This window comes from Neofelis nebulosa, chromosome 4, assembly GCF_028018385.1.
Source record: "Neofelis nebulosa isolate mNeoNeb1 chromosome 4, mNeoNeb1.pri, whole genome shotgun sequence".
In the NCBI taxonomy this organism is placed as follows: Eukaryota; Metazoa; Chordata; class Mammalia; order Carnivora; family Felidae; genus Neofelis; species Neofelis nebulosa.
Window position 1 is genome coordinate 124,624,239 of NC_080785.1, and position 19,158 is coordinate 124,643,396.

A 19,158-nucleotide genomic window follows, 5' to 3' on the forward strand; every position below is an offset into this window, starting at 1 on the left:
CAGACTTTTTCCTGTGGTTGATTTCAAGTTTTATAGCATCGTGGTCTGAAAGTGTGCATGGTATGATCTCAATTCTTGTATACTTATGAAGGGCTGTTTTGTGACCAGTATGTGATCTATCTTGAAGAATGTTCCATGTGCACTCGAGAGGAAAGTATATTCTGTTGCTTTGGGTCTACATGATCTATCCATTGTTGTAAGTGGAGTATTATAGTGCCTTGTAATTACCACATTCTTATCAATAAGATTGCTTATGTTTGTGAGTAATTGTTTTATATATTTGGGGGCACCCCTATTCGGTGCATAGACGTTTATAATTGTTAGCTCTTCCTGATGGATAGACCCTGTGATTATTATATAATGCTCTTCTTCATCTCTTGTTACAGCCTTTAATTTAAAGTCTAGTTTGTCTGATATAAGTACGGCTACTCCAGCTTTCTTTTGACTTCTAGTAGCATGATAGATAGTTCTCCATCCCCTCCCTTTCAATCTGAAGGTGTCCTCAGGTCTAAAATGAGTCTCTTGTAGACAGCAAATAGATGGATCTTGGTTTTTTTTATCCATTATGATATGTCTTTTGGTTGGCGCATTTAGTCCATTTACATTCAGTGTTATTATAGAAAGATATGGGTTTAGAGTCATTGTGATGTCTCTAGGTTTCATGCTGGTAGTGATGTCTCTGGTACTTTGTCTCACAGGATCCCCCTTAGGATCTCTTGTAGGGCTGGTTTAGTGGTGATGAATTCCTTCAGTTTTTGTTTGTTTGGGAAGACCTTTATCTCTCCTATTCTAAATGACAGACTTGCTGGATAAAGGATTCTCGGCTGCATATTTTTTTCTGTTCATCACATTGAACATTTCCTGCCATTCCTTTCTGGCCTGCCACATTTCAGTAGAGAGATCTGTCACTAGTCTTATCGGTCTCCCTTTATATGTTAGAGCATGTGTATCCCTAGCTGCTTTCAGAATTTTCTTTTTATCCTTGTATTTTGCCAGTTTCACTATGATATGTTGTGCAGAAGATTGATTCAAGTTATGTCTGAAGGGAGTTCTCTGTGCCTCTTGGATTTCAATGCCTTTTTCCTTCCCCAGATCAGGGAAGTTCTCAGCTATGATTTCTTCAAGTACACCTTCAGCACCTTTTCCTCTCTCTTCCTCCTCTGGAATCCCAATTATGCATATATTATTACATTTAATTGTGTCACTTAGTTCTCTAATTCTCCCCTCATACTCCTGGATTTTTTTATCTCTCTTTTTCTCAGCTTCCTCTTCTTCCATAATTTTATCTTCTAATTCACCTATTCTCTCCTCTGCCTCTTCAATCCGAGCTGTGGTCACCTCCATATTATTTTGCAGCTCATTTATAGCATTTTTTAGCTCCTCCTGACTGTTTCTTAGTCACTTGATCTCTGTAGTAATAGATTCTCTGCTGTCCTCTATACTTTTTTCAAGCCCAGTGATTAATTTTATGACTATTATTTTAAATTCATTTTCTTTTATATTGTTTAAATTGTTTTTTGAGCAGTTTGTTAGCTGTCACTACTTCCTGGAGTTTCTTTTGAGGAGAATTTTTCCATTTCGTCATTTTGGATAGTCCCTGGAGTGGCTTGGAACTGCAGGGCTCTTCCTCTGTGCTGTCTGTAGTAACTTGCGTTGGTGGGCGGGGCCGCAGTCATACCTGATGTCTGCCCCCAGCCCACTGCTGGGGCCACAGTCAGACTGGCATGTACCTTATCTTCCCCTCTCCCAGAGGCAGGACTCACTGTGGAGTGGTGTGGCCCCTGTCCTGGCTACTTGCTCACTGCCAGGCTTGTGGTGCTGCTTCAATGGGACCTGGTATATTAGCTGGGGTGGATCCACAAGGTGCACAAGGGCGGGAGGTGCAGATGCAGCTTGCTTTGCCTTCGGTGGTCTGCTTCAGGAGGGGCCGTGTGGCACTGGGAGGGAGGCAGACCCATTGGAGGGATGGATCCCCAGAAGCACGGCATTGGGTGTTTGGCGTGGTGCAAGCAAGTTCCCTGACAGGAACTGGTTCCCTTTGGGATATTGGCTGGGGGATGGGCGAGGGAGATGGTGCTTCCCAGCGCCTTTATTCCCTGCCAAGCTGAGCTCTGTCCTCCAGGGCTCAACAACTCTCCCTCCCGTTGTCCTCTAGCCCTCCCACTCTGAACAGAGCTATTGACTTATAACCTTCCAGATGTTAAGTCCCCCTGGCTGTCAGAACACACTCCGTCTGGCCCCTCCACTTTTGCAAGTTAGACTCGGGGGCTCTGCCTTGCTGGATGGACTGCCCCTCCACCTCCCAGGCTCCCTCCCACCAGTCTGTGTAGCACGCACTGCCTCTCCGCCCTTCCTACCCTCTTCCGTGGGCCCCTCGTCTACACTTGGCTCTGGAGAGTCTGCTCTGCTAGTCTTCTGGCAGTTATCTGGGTAATTTAGGCAGATGTGGGTGGAATCTAAGTGGTCAGCAGGACACAGTGAGCCCAGCGTCCTCCTACACTGCCATCTTCCTTCGAGAGTTGGCACTTTAAATAAAAAGAGCAAGGGGAGCGCCTGGGTGGCTCAGTCAGTTAAGTGTCTGACTTCAGCTCAGGTCATAATCTCATGAGTTCAAGCCCCACTTCGGGCTCTGTGCTGACAGTTTAGAGTCTGGACCCTGCTTCAGATTCTCTGTCTCCCTCTCTCTCTGTCCCTTCCCTGCTCGCTCGCTCTCTCTCTTTCTCTCTCTCTCTCTCTCTCTCTCACAAAAATAAACACTTCAATAAAAATTAAATAAATAAAATGAGAAAAAAAAGTTTTCAAAAGGATTGTGTGCCAACAGCATTCCAAGCATGCTGATTACTTTACATCACTTACCTCATGTAATCCTTAAGTGACAGCTTTACTAGGGGGAATTACCATAGTTAGTCTCGTTTGCAAGGCACCTGACTCTTGCCACACAGACCAGATAAATCCATTGATAATTTCCCATAGTGTGGGATAATACTGCCCTGGTTGTTTGAAGATAATTTTAGTTGTAAACGACATTAAATAACATTAATTAAGTTGGTGAAAAAAGTGACTTGTCGACCTTTTTTATACCATAAAGAGAACCTCTCAGCATGTTGTTGGCATGTCTTTAACTCCTCTAACACATTTTTCTTATGTGTAAGTTTTTTTTAAGCTTATTTATTTAGTTTGAGAGAGAGAGAGAGAGAGAGAGCTTGGGAGTGGGGGAGGGGGAGAGAGAATCCTAAGCAGGCTCCATATTATCAGTGCAGAAACTGATGTGGGTTCAAACACACAAACCATGAGATCATGACCTGAGCTGAAATCAAGAGTGAGATATTCAACCAACTGAGCCACACAGGCTCTCCTTCCCTCTTCTAACACTTTTTAGTCTCCCGGAGAGCAGACCTCAGACTCTGATGAGATTTCTTTAGCCAATACCACCTAGCTAGAAATTCATAACTGTTTTTGCTTTTAGTGTATGTTTTTTTTTAATTTTTTAAATGTTTATTTATTTTTGAGAGAGAGAGAGAGACAGAGCATGAGCGGGGGGAGCAGAGGTAGAGGGAGACACAGAATCCAAAACAGCCCCAATGCGGGGCTCGAACTCACAAACCATGAGATCATGACCTGAGCTGGAGCTGGGCGCTCAACCGACTGAGCCACCCAGGCACCCCCTTTTAGTGTATGTTTTTAATTGCTTTCTAGTTACTGCTGCACTTCATTTATGGGAAGAGAATACATATTTCCTCTTAAAATAAGCGTATGTCCACTTATTATAACTTTATTTCCATTCAAAATAGCTTTAAGGTATGTACCTGAAACTGATGCAGTGTTATATGCCAGTTATATCTCAGGCAATCAATCATTCAATTAGAAGAAGGGGTAATAAGATAGGAAAGGGGTTCCTGTGAGGCAAGTAAGAGGTAGACAGAATGTTACTCAGCACATCTACATGGGAGTCTCCCCCCATGTGATGTCAGGGTGAAAACTAGGGTTAAGAGGACAACTACATAGTGGAGTGAAGGAGATGGGGCTGTCTCAGGTGGTTTCCAGGTTTCAGATTAGATGTAACCTTTCTCAACCTGGATTCCTGGAAGAATCAAGCTCCAATGTACAGAGTTATCTACTGTATGTTGTGAATCAACTGCTCTCTTAATAAGCATCTAGAATGGTTCTACATATGTGCAAAGGAAAAAAAAATAGCTTCCAGGAGTATTAGTAAATAATAGTACAAGTGGTGGAAAATGATCAAAGTTCTTCAGAGTGGTACACAGTGATGAGCAGAAACATAAACATCCTAGAATGATCGAAACTTAAGACATTCTCTACTGAAATACAATATGGGAGCCCTTACAGGAGCCACTGTGAAAGGGACTACTGCCCATAAGAAAGAGCCACAGTCCAGCCATTTTCCGGGGTGGGGGGCAGTTTTGTCCCCCCTGGAGATATTTGGTAGTGTCTGGACGCATCTTGGTTGTCACAATTTTGAGGGTGGTTGTGGGGATTGTGTTACTGGCATCTAGTGCCTAGAGACCAGGGATGTTATAAAACACTAGGACAGCCCACAATGGGAGTCGTCTACCCTATCCGTCAATAGCGCCAAGGTGGAGAAAATGCTCTATCCTGACTGTGCTGGGGGTAATTCAGCTGCCGCTGCTTGTGTTGTCTGAAGGCCAAGTCCCTATTTGATAAAGTTCACATGTCACATTAGAGCTGGCAATTCTTGGGTGTTTGACCTTTGGATGAACTTTTCTGCTTAATTATAAAGTATCTTCTATTTTAACTTTTAATTCAGAAAGTGTACCAGCAGTGAGCTGCATTCTTGCCCCTGGTCCTTTTATAACTAGATGCACAGACCTTTTGCTACCCATTTTTTAATTGTTTCAGCTTTAAAAAGGAACCTCGTGTGGGTGATTCTGATCAAAGGAGTGTGGCAGTTTTTATTTCATCTGTTTGGACCATTTCATTGCAAATGGTCCTACAATTTTTGTCCCTTAATTTATCATAGACTTTAATTTGTAAATCTACATTTTACTTTGAAAATATTTCTAGTCTGCATGGCTCTTTTGTGTTACAGTAGTCGTTTCTCTCCCTCCGCCTTCTCTCCCACCTAAGTGCGTGCCACCACCCCATGGAAGATTCAGTGGACACAGACATGAGCCCCCTAAGGCTCCAGAACTATCTTTTTGGTTGTGAATTAAAGGCTGACAAAGATTATCACTTTAAGGTAGATAATGATGAAAACAAGCACTAGTTATCTTTAAGAACAATTAGTTTAGGGGCTGGTGCAAAGGATAAATTGCACATTGTTGAAGCAGAAGCAATGTGTTATGAAGGCAGTCCAATTAAAGTCACATTGGCAACTTTGAAATGTCTTTACAGCTAACGGTTTCCCTTGCGGGCTTTAAAATAACACCACCTGTGGTCTCATGATTGAAATGTGGTTCAGGGCCTGTGCATATTAGTGGACAGTGCTTCATAGCTGTGGAGAAAGATGCAGAGTCAGAAGATCAAAAGGAAGAGGATGTAAAACTCCTTAGTATATGTGGAAAGCCTTCTGTCTCTGGATGTGGTAGTAACATTCCACAGAAAAAAGTAAAATTTGGTGCCAGTGGAGATGATGATGATGATGATGATGATTTTGATGATAAAGAAGCTGAAGAAAAGCCTCCAGTAAAGAAATCTATATGAGATACTCCAGCCAAAAATGCACAAAAATCAGACCAGAATGGAAAATACTCAAAACCACCAACACCAAGATCAAAAGGTCAAGCATCTTTCAAAAAACAGGAAAAGACTCCCAAAACACCAAAAGGACCTAGTTATATGGAAGACATCAAAGCAAAAATGCAACCAAGCGTGAAAAAAGGTGATTCTCTTCCTAAAGTAGAAGTCAAGTTCATCAGTTATGTGAAGAATTGCTTCGGGATGACTGACCAAAGGGCTATTCAAGATCTCTGGCAATGAAGGAAGCCTCTTTAAGACATTAGTTTAAACAGTTTGTTTACAATTTTCCATCTTATTTCATTTCTGTAACAGTTGATATCTGGCTGTCATTTTTATAATGCAGAGTGAGAATTTTCCAAGTCCTAGCAATCAGACAACACAAAGAAACAAAAGGCATACAAATCAGCAGGGAGGAAGTCAAACTTTTATTCTTAGTAGACAACATTCTTAGTAGACAACTCTATGTGGAACACACAAGAGACTACCAAAAAAACTGTTAGAACTGATTCATGAATTCAGCAAAGCCACAGGATATAAAATGACTGTACAGAACTCAGCTGCATTTCTATACACCAATAATGAAGCAGCAGAAAGAGAAATCAAGGAATCGATCCCATTTACAATTGCACCAAAAATCATAAAATATCTAGGAATAAAGCTAACCAAAGCGGTGAAAAATCTATACACTGAAAACAATAGAAAGCTTATGGAAGAAATTGAAGATACACACACAAAAAAAGGAAAAAACATTCCATGCTCATGGATTGGAAGAGCAAATGAGCAAATATTTTTAAAATGTCGATATTACCCAAAGCAATCTACATATTCAGTGTAATCCCTACCAAAATAACACCAGCATTCTTCACAGAGCTAGAGCAAGCAATCCTAAAGCTTGTATGAAACCAGAAAAGACTCCAAGTAGCTAAAGCAATCCTGGAAAAGAAAACCAATTGTGATGCTGGAGGTACCACAATTCCAAAGTTTAAGCTCTATTTCAAAGCTGTAATCACCAAGACAGTATGATACTGGCACAAAATCAAACACATAGATGAATGGAACAGAATGGAGAACCAGAAATGGACCCACAAACATATGGCCAACTCATCTTTGACAAAGTAGGAAAGAATATCCAGTGGAAAAAAGACAGTCTCTGTAGCAAATTGTGTTGGGGAAACTGGACAGCGACATGTAGAAGAATGAACCTGGACCACTTTCTTACACCACACACAAAATAAACTCAAAATGGATGAAAGATAAATGTAAGCAGAAAGCCATCAAAACCCTAGAGAAGAAAACAGGCAACAACCTCTCTGACCTTGGATTCAACAACTTCTTACTTGACATATCTCTGGAGGCAAGGGAAACAAAAGCAAACATGACCTATTGGGACCTCATTAAGATGAAAAGCTTCTGCATGGCAAAGGAAACAATCAGCAAAACTAAAAAGCAACTGACAAAATGGGAGAAGATATTTGCAAATGACATATCAGATAAAGGGTTAGTATCCAAAAATATAAATGGCTTATCAAACTCAACACTCAAAAAACAAGCAATCCTGTGGTCAATAGATGTGAATAGACACTTTTCCAAAGAAGACATCCACATGCCTAACAGACACATGAAAAAATGCTCATTACTCATCATCAGGGAAATACAAATCAAAACCACAATGAGATACCACCTCACACTTGTCAGAATGGCTAAAATTAACAACTCAGAAAACAGCAGATGTTGGTGAGATTATGGAGAAAGGGGAGCCCTTTTGCACTGCTGGCAAGAATACAGACTGGTGAAGACATTCTGGAAAACAGTATGAAGACTCCTCAAAAAATTAAAAATAGAACTACCCTATGTCCCAGCAATTGCACTACTAGGTATTTATTAAGAGGATACAGGAGTGATGATCCAAAGGATACAGGAGTGATGATCCAATGTTGATAGCAGCACTATCGACAATAGCCAAAGTAGGGAGAGTCCAAATGTCCATTGACTAATGAATGGATGAAGAAGATGTCATGTATAGGCGTGTGAGTGTGTGCGTGTGTGTGTATGTGTGTGTGTGTGTGATGGAATATTACTTGGTGATCAAAAAGAATGAAATCTTGCTATTTGCAACAACATGGATGGAAGTAGAGTGTGGTATGCTAAGCAAAATAAGTCAGTTAGAGAAAGACAAATATCGTATGATTTCACTCATGTGGAATTTGAGATACAAAACGGATGAACATAAGGAAAGGGAAGCAAAAATAATATAAAAACAGAGAGGGAGACAAACCATAAGATATTCTTAAATACAGAAAACAAGCTGAGGGTTGCTGGAGGGATGTTGGGTTGGAGAATGGGCTAAACGGGCAAGGGGCATTGAGGAGGACACATGTTAGGATGAGCATTGGGTGTTACATGTAGGTGATGAATCACTAAATTCTATTCCTGAAATCATTATTATACCATATGTTAACTAACTTGGATTTAAATTCATAAATAAATAAATAAATAAATAAATAAATAAAAATTAAAAGTTAAAATATTTCTATAATGACATGTACTTTACCGTACACAATTAAACAACATTCTGAGCCTCAATTCTATTATAAAAGAATACAGGGGTGCCTGGGTGGCTCAGTTGGTTAGGCATCTGACTTTGGCTCAGGTCACTATCTCATGGCTTATGAGTTTGATCCCTGCTTTGGGCTCTGTGGTAGGCCTGGAGCCTGAAGCCTGATTGATCCCAATCTCTGTCTTCCTCCCTCCCTCTGCCTCTCCCCTGCTTGTGAGTTCTCTCTCTCTCTCTCTCTCTCTCTCTCTCTCTCTCTCTCTCCCCAAAAATAAATAAATAAACCATTAAAAAAATAAAGAATACATAGGGGCTTGGTCTGAAATTGTACCAACCTTGGTCCATACCTAAAATTTGGATTTTCAGACTAATTACATGAGGTTATTTTCTTGCCTCTTTCTTCTAAATACAAACTTCAAAAAGTAAACACTAGTTTGTTGAAGATTTTGATCACTGGGGAGATGGAAAATCAGAGTTTTGCTATAATGAGATTGACCTGTATTTAGTGAATAATACTATTGTTACTAAAATGAAAAAAAAATCATGTAGGATATAAATTCATTTTTATAAAGGGATGAAAGAATATATAATTGTTTGGTGTTTATCCTAGAATTACTTGAAAGCAGGCTATCTTGGAAGAATAAAAATATTTACTAATAATTGACCCCTTATAAAATTAGCTCCTCTCCACAGACTTGGAAGCTATTATCTATGTTGGGTAATACCACATTGGTTGGTTATTTGTCAATTCTGTGCTTCAGCAGTGTAAAACAAATGCAAAATGTAATTGCAAATCCAACAAATCTTGCCCCTGAAATGCAGGATTTCAGAAAGCCTTAAGAGAGAGAGAAGGAAAGGTCTCTAATTGAACACAACGCCATTCACAGAGAAGGACCCAGTAGAGAAAAATTAAGAGAAAATTGACAAGAATGTTTGTAAAATAAATTCTTTAGAAGAGAAAGATTTCAATATCAAAGATAAAGACAGCCTCTTGGGAAAACTGAGGAAGCCTTTGAATACTTTTGCTGAAGTGACCCTTTTGATTATCACACTGTGAAAGTCAAACATGAAAGAAAGGACATTGTATCACTCTCTACTGCCAAAAATACAAAAAAATTATTCTTGTCCCCTAATAATCAATGCTTGATTTAAGTTCTGCTCATTCTTACATTTTATGCAAAGTTGCATTCAAAAATTACATATTAACTTTGGAATAAAATTTTGCCACTTTGATATAATTTTTCAAGATAAGGTTCCAATCACACATTTCCTTATGTACTATGAATTTTGGGTTCCCATTTTAATAGCATTCATTTTAAATTATCTTTTTCTACTACCACTTATCCCTGGACAGCTATGACTTCTTGTTAGAGAATCTCATAAAATAGTAGAGTTTAAAGAACAACTATCAGAAGCCATCAGGTCCAGATAAAGAAATTAAGATTCAATGAGATTGTCACCTGTCTCAAGGTTACAAATTATATAAAACACTTTAATGGAATGTAAAATTACTATAAGCCAATAAAATAATTTGCAGATAAGGAAAGTAACCCTTTTGAAGACCCTTCATTGGTGCTTCCAAATTTGAAATCATTTGATCAAAGAAGAGCAATAAATATTACTATTTTTGCCCATATATTTCTAAGTCCCCTTCATATTTTTGGTAAATGGTGAGAGAATAGGAATTATGAATCCCACATCTACCACTTCCTCTTGATTAGTCATTCTCTGCTCCTCCTAAAAATCTGTTCCAGCTCTGTGTTTATTTTTGTATTCCCTTTCACTTAGTGTAATCTGTGATGGATCACTATGCAATTAATTTAAATTACCAACATATCATTATGATAATCTTTTTAACTACCTTGAAATGAATACGGTCCTGATTTGACAAGTTCTCACTGCCTGGTATAGGAAACCATGTGGATGCATGCATTTTCCTCATGTTCTGAGGATGATGAGTCTCTCATTTCTCATGTTCTTACTGTGTTGTTTTTTTTTTTCTCACTTCTACCCTTCTCAGCATCCTGTGTCCCCATTAACTGGAGTCTTCTCACACTCATGATTCATGAGCCAGAAATGGCTTACAAACATGTTTGTCCCCACACCTATGTGATGTTTTAAATTTGTATTAGGGGCCAGGTTCAAAAATTGGGTTGTTCACATAAAACAGGTATCTAGCATGTCTTAAAACAAAGACAAACAAAACAGATCTTGCTGAACTGCTTTGCCACCTGCACCAGCCAGCTAAAGCTTGGTAACATTCAGCCTCTTTTTACGCAACACCCGCTTTACACTATGCCGCAGTTCTATCAGGTCCCGCTGTCCTATGAAGACAAACTATCAGTTGTTGTGTTGTATCCATGCTAGTCTTTTTCTTAGAGGGAAGTTAAGGTGAAATATTTCATGTGTATGTGTCCCTAGAGAAAACAGGAAAATGAAAAAGACACAGAGGGCTGCATGTTTCACAGAGAATGGGAGGCAGACTTCCTATCTTCTCTTGTTTTCCCCACGGCACGTGAGTTGTCAGTCCCTGATTTAGCCCATTGTTCCCCCATTATTTAGTGTGTGTGTCAGTTAAGGTTCTCCAAAGAAACAGAATCATTAGGATGTATATCTCTAGAAAGAGATTTATTGTAAGGTAGTTATGGAGGCTGAGCAGTCCCATGAGGTACCATCTGTAAGCTGGAGATTCACACGGGCTGGTGGTGTATTTCCAAGGCCTGAGAGATGTGGAGCCTGTGGTGTACACACCAGTCTGGGTCTGGAGGCCTGAGAGCAAGGGAGCACCAAGGGCACAAGAAGATCAATGTTACAGCTTAAGCAGTCTGGCAGAGCTAATTCAACCTTCTTTCACCTTTTTGTTCTATTCAGGCCCTCAACACATTGGAGGATGCCCTCCCACACTAGGAAGGACCATCTGGTTTACTCAGTACACCAATTCAGATGCTAATCTCAAACGTAAACACCCTCACAGACACACCCCACGTTTTGTTTAACCAGCTATCTGGGCATCCGGTGGCCCAGTCAAGTTGACAAATAAAATTAACCCTCCCAGTGCTCTTGTGGGGATGAAAAGTATAAATCACTACATGAATTAATGCAGATGAAAAGTGTGTATATGCTTCACAGACCAGGGAGGCTGTCATGGGCATATTTCATCAACGTTTGAAAGTGCACACCACAAAACTTAAAACCAAGAAATTTCATACTGGAGTAGTGGCTATATAGATGATTATCAGATTGTTTATTCCTAGTCCTTTGCCTTTTCCCAAGAAGTTTGAGGTCTGCCAGAAATTTACATGAAAAGAGAACAAGACAGTGCAAGTATTTTTCTTGTATTTGCTACTTTAAAATCATCCTGAATTTATTTATTCATTTTTTACTTCCTCCCCTCCTCCTGTATGCTCATCATAAGGAGGTCTTATGATATCTCAAGCTGATATAAGCTTAAATGGAAATGTTTGCCTGCTTGTTTTGATAAAGACAGACTAATGCCTTTTTCCTCTTCCCAAGTAAAGAAATCTCTAGAATGTGTGAAACTGTTGATAGCAGGTCCCAATTCCCAACAGAGAGACTGGTCGTTTACTTAACAGTCTGCTTTGGGGGCTACTCTGAGGAGCTCAAAGGTCAAGTCCCTAATCAACAAAACTCTAGTGAAATATTTTAAAATACAGCCAGTAACCATCCAGATAATGGCCACACAAGAGAGTTAAAAGCTCTTTGGCATGTTTATATCTGACCTTCGTCTATTAACCTCAAGGAAAGGTAATGAAACTTACACTCAAGAGAGATGATATTATATACTTCAGGATAAATCTACTTAATGAATAAGTAATAAGCAAATTTTTAAAGAATATGAAATTCCTGGGGACTCTTTGGAAAAAATTTAAAATCTCAATCCGGGAGTGTGTTTACCATATAATTATGTAAATGATAATTAGCCCACAATTTCTGAGCCTGAAAGTTTCTTCATTACTAAATAATGCACTAGAAAGAAAACAAACCACTACCACAAAATCTGCAATGGCCAACATCAATTAAATATGGATTTCTAGAGTCTTATTTTAGCTATACTAAAATGCCTTTATAACAATAACAAACAGTAACACAGACACTTGGAAGAAACGTTGAGATGGAAAGAAATGAAGCAGCTATAATTTAAAAAAAATACCTTTATCTTGAGTGATCTGCCAGCTCTCGAAGGAAATGGGACATAGTTAACTGTGGTGGGGAGATTAATTGGTATTTATTTGCCTATTTATACTGGGTAAGGCAAAGATTAAATAAGAGAGTTTATTAATTTTTAAGACCCATCCCCAACCCCAACCATTACTTACCAAGGAAATTTAAAACTCCTTCTGGTATTCTAGACCCCTCACCATCTGGTCTTTGCTTCTGTGTTTTAAACAGATTTCCTACTACTCTCTCAGAAAATAGTAGAGCCTAGGGTTATGTATGGGTCTGGATTTAATTTCTAATTCTACCATTAACTGTCTGTGTGACTTTGGGTAAGGTTATTCAATTTCCTTTAGCCTCCATCTCTATTTGTAAAAGAAGTCATTCATCAGAGGCTTAAATGAGGATTAAATGAGATAGTCTGTGTTGTGGACTTGGCCCCATTGTGGGCATGAGGTAGGCATAGCAGACATCGAGCTTGCTGCAAGGACAAATTTAACTTCTCTCTGTGCCCTGGCAGTGGCCACCTTGAGGCTTCTTCCCACTCTATCTCTTCCAGTCTGTATCCACCTTTCAGGTGCCTCCCATAAAGCCTACTGACTCCCCACCTTTACTGAATGTTGCCTCTCTGGCTTCCTATTCTTTTCCCTGGAAGATACAGACTCAGCAATTGACCACAAGCTCCGTGGGGACAAGAGGCATATCCCAGTCATCTTTGTTTTACGTCAGTATCCAGAGGAAATTGGGCACTGTACAGGCAGAGAGAGGAAAAGGTGAGATGAGGGGAGAGGAATGGGAGCCAGAGAAAGAAAAGGCAAATGGAAGGTGAGAACACAAATACTCCCACCAGAAGAAGCCCCCCCCAAAGAAGGCCTTGGAATGAAGGGCTGAGTGGGAGAGAATAGAACACAGAGCAGGGGTGTGTGGTTCTGTTTTCCCATCTGCAGTTGCTGCTGCCAGCCAGTAAATGGCTCCTACAGCTCTTCAGTGGGATCTCTGCTAGAATAAAGCAGCTCTGTGTAAACAATATCCCTGTGTGGTCATCAAAGAACGTGTAATAGGCTCTCTGTGTGAGGGAATATATAATGGACTCTCTGATGAGGTTGCTCCTTCACCTCCTTGCTATTTCTGTACGCTGCTCTGATAACATCTCAGAATGTGTTAAAACTAAGACCACTGGAATTACAACATTGAAGGGGATATATTGGGGAAGGATAAGTCTTTCTGAGGTGCAGGGATTCTAAAATGATGACCCCCTCCACCATCACCTCTGACCTGCAGTCAGCTTCAGAATCCATGAAAATAATTCTCATGGTGATGCTTGCTCACAGTTCTCTCTCTTCCCTCACCTGTGTCCTATAGCTGCTGCTGCCTCTTTTCTCTAAAGGGTAGATTTGAGGGGTTTCTCTTTTTATTCATCTGGTTAAAATTCAATAATCCTCCTCCAGGGATATCTCTGCCTGAGATCTTCATTACTTGATGTCAAAACCAACAGCTGGAGAGGTCCTGATAGGGCAAGTTGAGGCTGGGCATTGCTGGGGACAATGGTGTCACACCTGGAGTCTTCTCCCTAGAACCCTGCTGTCTGGAGCTCAGGGCTGACCTTATAGACCACAGAGACAGCTGTTCATGACATGTGGCTTCAGGAATGTCTGAAGGGGCCTTACCCCTAAATTCTCCCATGTCAGCCTCTGTTATTTGAAGAATCATGGACAAAAGTAAGGCTCAGTATATCTTGAGATAGTAGATACAGTTTCTTTTCTTTTTAAGTTTATTTATTTATTTTGAGAGAGAGAGAGAGAGAAAGAGGGCACACGCACACACAAGCAGGGGAGGGGCAGAGAGGAAGAAAGAGGGAATCCCAAGCAGGCTTCGTGCTGTCAGCATAGAGACCAACATGGGGCTCAAACTCAAGAGCCATGACATGACCACATGAGCCAAAATCAGGAGTCAGATGCTTAGCTATCTGAGCCAACCAGGTGCCCCAGTACAGTTCTATCTTCTACTATATGCCTGGCCTTGCTCCACACATTTTATAGACATTTTGAGCTTTAAGTTATTCCTGTATCAAAGGTATTGATTCAACATATTCATTTACACAATAGATAATTACTAGGCATCTATGATGTCCCCCCCCCCCAAAATGGAGTAAAGCGGTTAATAAAACAGTCCCTGCTCTCCTAAAACTTACCAAAATAAACTAAATACATAACATGTCAGGTGGTTGCCAGTGTTCTGGTAAAAATAAGCAAATCACAGTCAGCAAATAAAGAAAATGGGAGGCGCGCCTGGGTGGCGCAGTCGGTTAAGCGTCCAACTTCAGCCAGGTCACGATCTCGCGGTCCGTGAGTTCGAGCCCGCGTCAGGCTCTGGGCTGATGGCTCGGAGCCTGGAGCCTGTTTCTGATTCTGTGTCTCCCTCTCTCTCTGCCCCTCCCCCGTTCATGCTCTGTCTCTCTCTGTCCCAAAAATAAATAAAAAACGTTGAAAAAAAAAATTAAAAAATAAATTAAAAAAAAAAAAAAGAAAATGGGAGAGGACAGGAACATTCTTTACATAAAGAGGTCAGGGAAGTCTTCCCTGATGAGGTCACCCTTGAGCAAAGATCAAAAGGAGAGAAGGAAGAAATGCTTCAGGAAGAATAGCATAAGCAGAAGGGCTGTAAGTACAAAGGCCCTGAGGCAAGAATATTGCTGACTTTCTCAGGAGTAGCATGAAGGTAGATATGGGAGTGGACCGAAGAAGAAGATGAAGTGGTATAGGTAAGTTCAGGGAGGAAGCAGGTGTCCTGGTCATGCACAGTCTCATTAGGGTTAGAATTTTGGTTCTCCCTGAGTGAGATGGAGAGCTTTGAGCAGGGGAATACCATCATGTGATTTGTGTTTCCCAGTGTTCATTCCCACTATTGTAGGAAGGTGGCAAGAGTCAGCAAAAGATGATGGCATGGGCTTGGGTGGTAAAAGTGGTGAGAGGTAGTAGAATCCTTGATATAGTTGCTAATAGATTGAATGTGGTATGTATGTAAGAGAAAGAAAAGAAGGCAGACATATCTGTAGAGATCTTGTCCTCAGCAACTGGACAAATGGAGCTGCCATTTTGTGACATGGGAAAAGCTAAGAAAGGAGATTTACTTAAATATATGAAGTGAGTACTGCTGCCCCATTTTACAGATGGGGAAACTGGACGTAGAGCTTATATAAATTGCCCAAGGTCATATAAACAGAAGAAAGTTAAGTGGATTTGACCCTAGCCTTATTTGATTCTATCAACCCAGCTAATCCCACAAGGCAAATATAAACTATAAAATGTATATTATATGATAATATGTGTTATATAGTAAATTCTACTAGGGTTCTCTTGATCATAAGTGAAGAAATTCTTTATGATGCTCCCCAAAATATTTGAAGATGAAGCAACTGAGGCCAAAGTTATATTAAATCTGTATATATACTTGGGAATTTGGATATTTCAGTCATTAAGGTTACATATATTTCTGTACTATTTTAAGTATTTTACCATATTTTAATAAAATTTTATAATTTTCTCATAATAAAAAATAAGTGACAGAAGTTCTAAAGCTAACTGAGGCAAAAACTGTAGAAAATAAAAGGAAAAATGAAAAGAAGATAGTACCTTGTTGGCTCATATGCTGGGAAGGATACTGGGGTAGGTAACTCCTAGAACCAAGGAATGAGCTATGGGAACTAGGGTCTCAGAACTGGAAATGAGGCTCTAAGTTCATAGAATCCTCTCTCTCCCTGCACTTGGAATTCTTTTTCTTGTCTTCATCTCCTGATCATCGGACTTGATGTCTCCAACAGTATGTTGACAAGCCAATTTCACAAGATAGCAAACATGAATATTAGTAGCCATCATTGTTAATCCCAGAGAAAATAGAGTTTCTCTCCCTCCATAGTCAGACACCAATCCAAGGTACAAATTATTATTCAAAATAATTTTCTCTCCTCTTCCTCATAAAAAAGACTGTACCTCCCTACCCTTGGCCATGTGATTTGACAAGCCTACTCTGGGACAAGTGTACATCACTTTGGCTGTGTGACATTCTTTGGTCCATGTAAGGAAAGGGAGCACAGTGTTTGACATATTTGAATGTAAACTTGAGGAGACATCACAGTTTTCCATGAGCTTTTGCTTTTCTCCTCTGTCACAAGTCAAGGTATGCCCTTTATGAAGATTGCTCTGTTGGTCTGGACCCCAGAATGAAAAGGTACATAAGATGCACAAACCCAACAAAAGCTAATGTGTAACATGAATGAAAAGTAAATGTTTGCTGTTTTGAGCAGCTACTGAGATACTGAGAATGTTTGTTGTTGCAGCAAAGCTGCCTGATATGCCACCCAAAGATTGTATTTGGCTATCTTTGTGTCATGTGCTCTCCTTGAACCAATTACCTAGTCCAGAGACATTCCTAAGGATAGCATAGGCTATACTGTGCTATTAATTCACAAACATTTGTGATTTGGCTCATCACACTTTATTGCTAATCATACAAACATCCGTTATTAGCAGGGGCTCTCTTCCATCAGGTAAGCCAAGGGTCTAGGCTCTCTTCTTCTCACCCGAGACCTAAATACCTGGCATCCAAGGTCCTGTGACATGGGAAGAAAGCTTGAAGTTTATAAAGAATGTTTTCTACTCTGAAATGTTTTTATACTTGGGCCATAGTTGGAAACTGCAAACACTATTTTCATCCCTATCCCACCAAGTAACATGGCCCCACCTAACAGTAGAGCCGGCTGGAAAATAATGAAATTTTCCTGTATGCCTAAGAAGAAGAAGATTAAATTGAATTTGGTTACCCTATGGTGTAATCTGTGCTGTAATAATTATGTTTGACCCAGCCTAAGCAATGTGCCCATCTCTGTGGTCTTATTTACAAAAGGAGAATAGGAAAAATGAATTATTCTGAGCAACCATCATTCACACTGGGTGATTGGTTATGGTGAATCACTAAGTTCATTGGCTGAGGAAACAGGAGCCTTGAGCTCTGGCCCTAGATCTATTACTTTCAGAGAATAACAAGAGACTCTTTACTGGGGGTCTACTTCCCTTATGTATAAAATGTCAACTAACTTCAAAAATTATTTTGGAGGCCATGGGCCCTTTTAAAAATCTTGTAGAAGCAATGTACCCAAAAGATGCATATACACAAGAAAGTTTTAGGGTGGTTCAACATCCTTCAAAGCTCATGTGTTTCAGGTCATAATTCTGGAAAATGATACATTGAGCCCCTTCCAACTTTGACATTTTATGATTCAACTGGATGGATCTAAGGAGGAAAAAAAAGGAGAGGTATTCGGCAGTGGAGAGGAGACATAATCTATGGGCTCTGTGCTCTGCAAACCTGCCCCATGGGCTGTCATCCTCTGCTTTTCATCAGCAATAAAATTTACCCAGAGACATTTTTATCATGTCCCATTGGAACAGATCAAAAATATATATATCAGGTAGATTTATTTTCACACATTTTCAATGAGTTGACAATTTCTTATTCTTAACTGAAATATGGCTTGGGCAATATCCTCTCATTTGCAATACAACCCACTTTGTACATGTGAATGACAAATGGCTGATCTACAGGTTAGTAAACAAGGAAACAGACATCAGCTGTGCCTTGTTCTCAATAGTTAACATGAACCAGTTCTACATGATGCATTGTATATCTTAAAGGAGAGAAAAGAGATGGAATGCACAAATTGGAGTCCACCTTGATTAAACCAGGTATTTTGCCACTTATCCTGTCTGATCCTCATTTGTCTATCAAGAAAATGAGTATCAGTCCCCTTTCATTAAAACATTATTTTCAGGAAAAAAGATAACTTGATGTACTTACAGGATGCAGTGGGAGAAGAGGGGAGAGGCTAGCCCTACTCTATTCTGTGGCCATACCTAAGATCCTTCCCTTATAACAACCACTTTGCAAATGCCCCAGTAGATTTTGTGAAAGAGAATGGATGGAGCAATTAATCCTGGAATTAAACAAACAAACCAACAAACAAAAGCTAAAAGGGTATACCTAATGGTAGCATCTTTATATTTCAGGGTTTGTTCATTTTCTCCTTCAACAAGCACTATTAAAAGTACCCAAAATGCATTAGGTATCATTCTGAGATGACAAAAGCCTGGTTCTAAAACTTAAAAGTCATACTTAAGTTAGAGGAATAAAACATATCATGACGTCACCTAGGGCACTGAGACTAGAGTCTAAAGCCAGCATGAGAGACAGAAAATGCCCATAGTCCAGATTCTTCCTGAGGTCCCAAAAAAAGGTGTGGGCCATGTTGAAGAGCAACATATCTTGTTCAGTAAGTCTAATATAGTCTGTTGTTTTCAGTAGTTGGAATAGATCATCAGTTCTTTGGTGGAGTACTGTAGAAAATACTTGACAGCCCAGGAAGTGGAAGATTAAATCAAATTTGATGATCCTTATCAATATGTCTGTCTTGGGAAGTCCATTTGGTCCAGTCTAAGTCAAGTGTAGTCGTAGTTTACTATGTGAACATCTCAGTAAACTGTGGCACTCATGTTGAAAGTTACATGTTAATATTACAGCATGCCCTGAAAGCAAATCTATGGGGGTTGGGACCAATTGAGGAATAGCAAATTATTTTTATCACCCACCTTGGGCTCATTCAATGGGGATATACCCATGGAATGGAATTCCATATAAAATAGTCTATTCTATCTAAA

General features: G+C 39.9%; 1 protein-coding gene and 1 long non-coding RNA gene across 2 annotated transcripts in view; both read left to right on the forward strand.

Annotated features, from left to right (window-relative positions):
* Nucleotides 1-19,158, forward strand: part of LOC131509876 (uncharacterized) — a 263,829-nt gene that overhangs the window by 212,694 nt on the left and 31,977 nt on the right. The window lies entirely within an intron of this gene.
* LOC131509875 (nucleophosmin-like) lies at nucleotides 5,123-5,958 on the forward strand. Its single transcript, XM_058726168.1, has 3 exons — nucleotides 5,123-5,180; nucleotides 5,474-5,669; nucleotides 5,754-5,958. Exons 1-3 carry the CDS (start codon nucleotides 5,123-5,125, stop codon nucleotides 5,956-5,958), a joined length of 459 nt encoding a protein of 152 aa, XP_058582151.1.

Excerpts from the sequence above, each read along its gene's own strand:
- LOC131509875 (XM_058726168.1), top strand. The coding sequence starts at position 5,123 with ATGGAAGATTCAGTGGACACAGACATGAGCCCCCTAAGGCTCCAGAAC. Across the intron at positions 5,181-5,473 it reads GCTCCAGAACTATCTTTTTG|CTGTGGAGAAAGATGCAGAG; the intron begins GTTGTGAATTAA and ends AGTGCTTCATAG. Across the intron at positions 5,670-5,753 it reads GAAGAAAAGCCTCCAGTAAA|AAAAGGTCAAGCATCTTTCA; the intron begins GAAATCTATATG and ends AACACCAAGATC.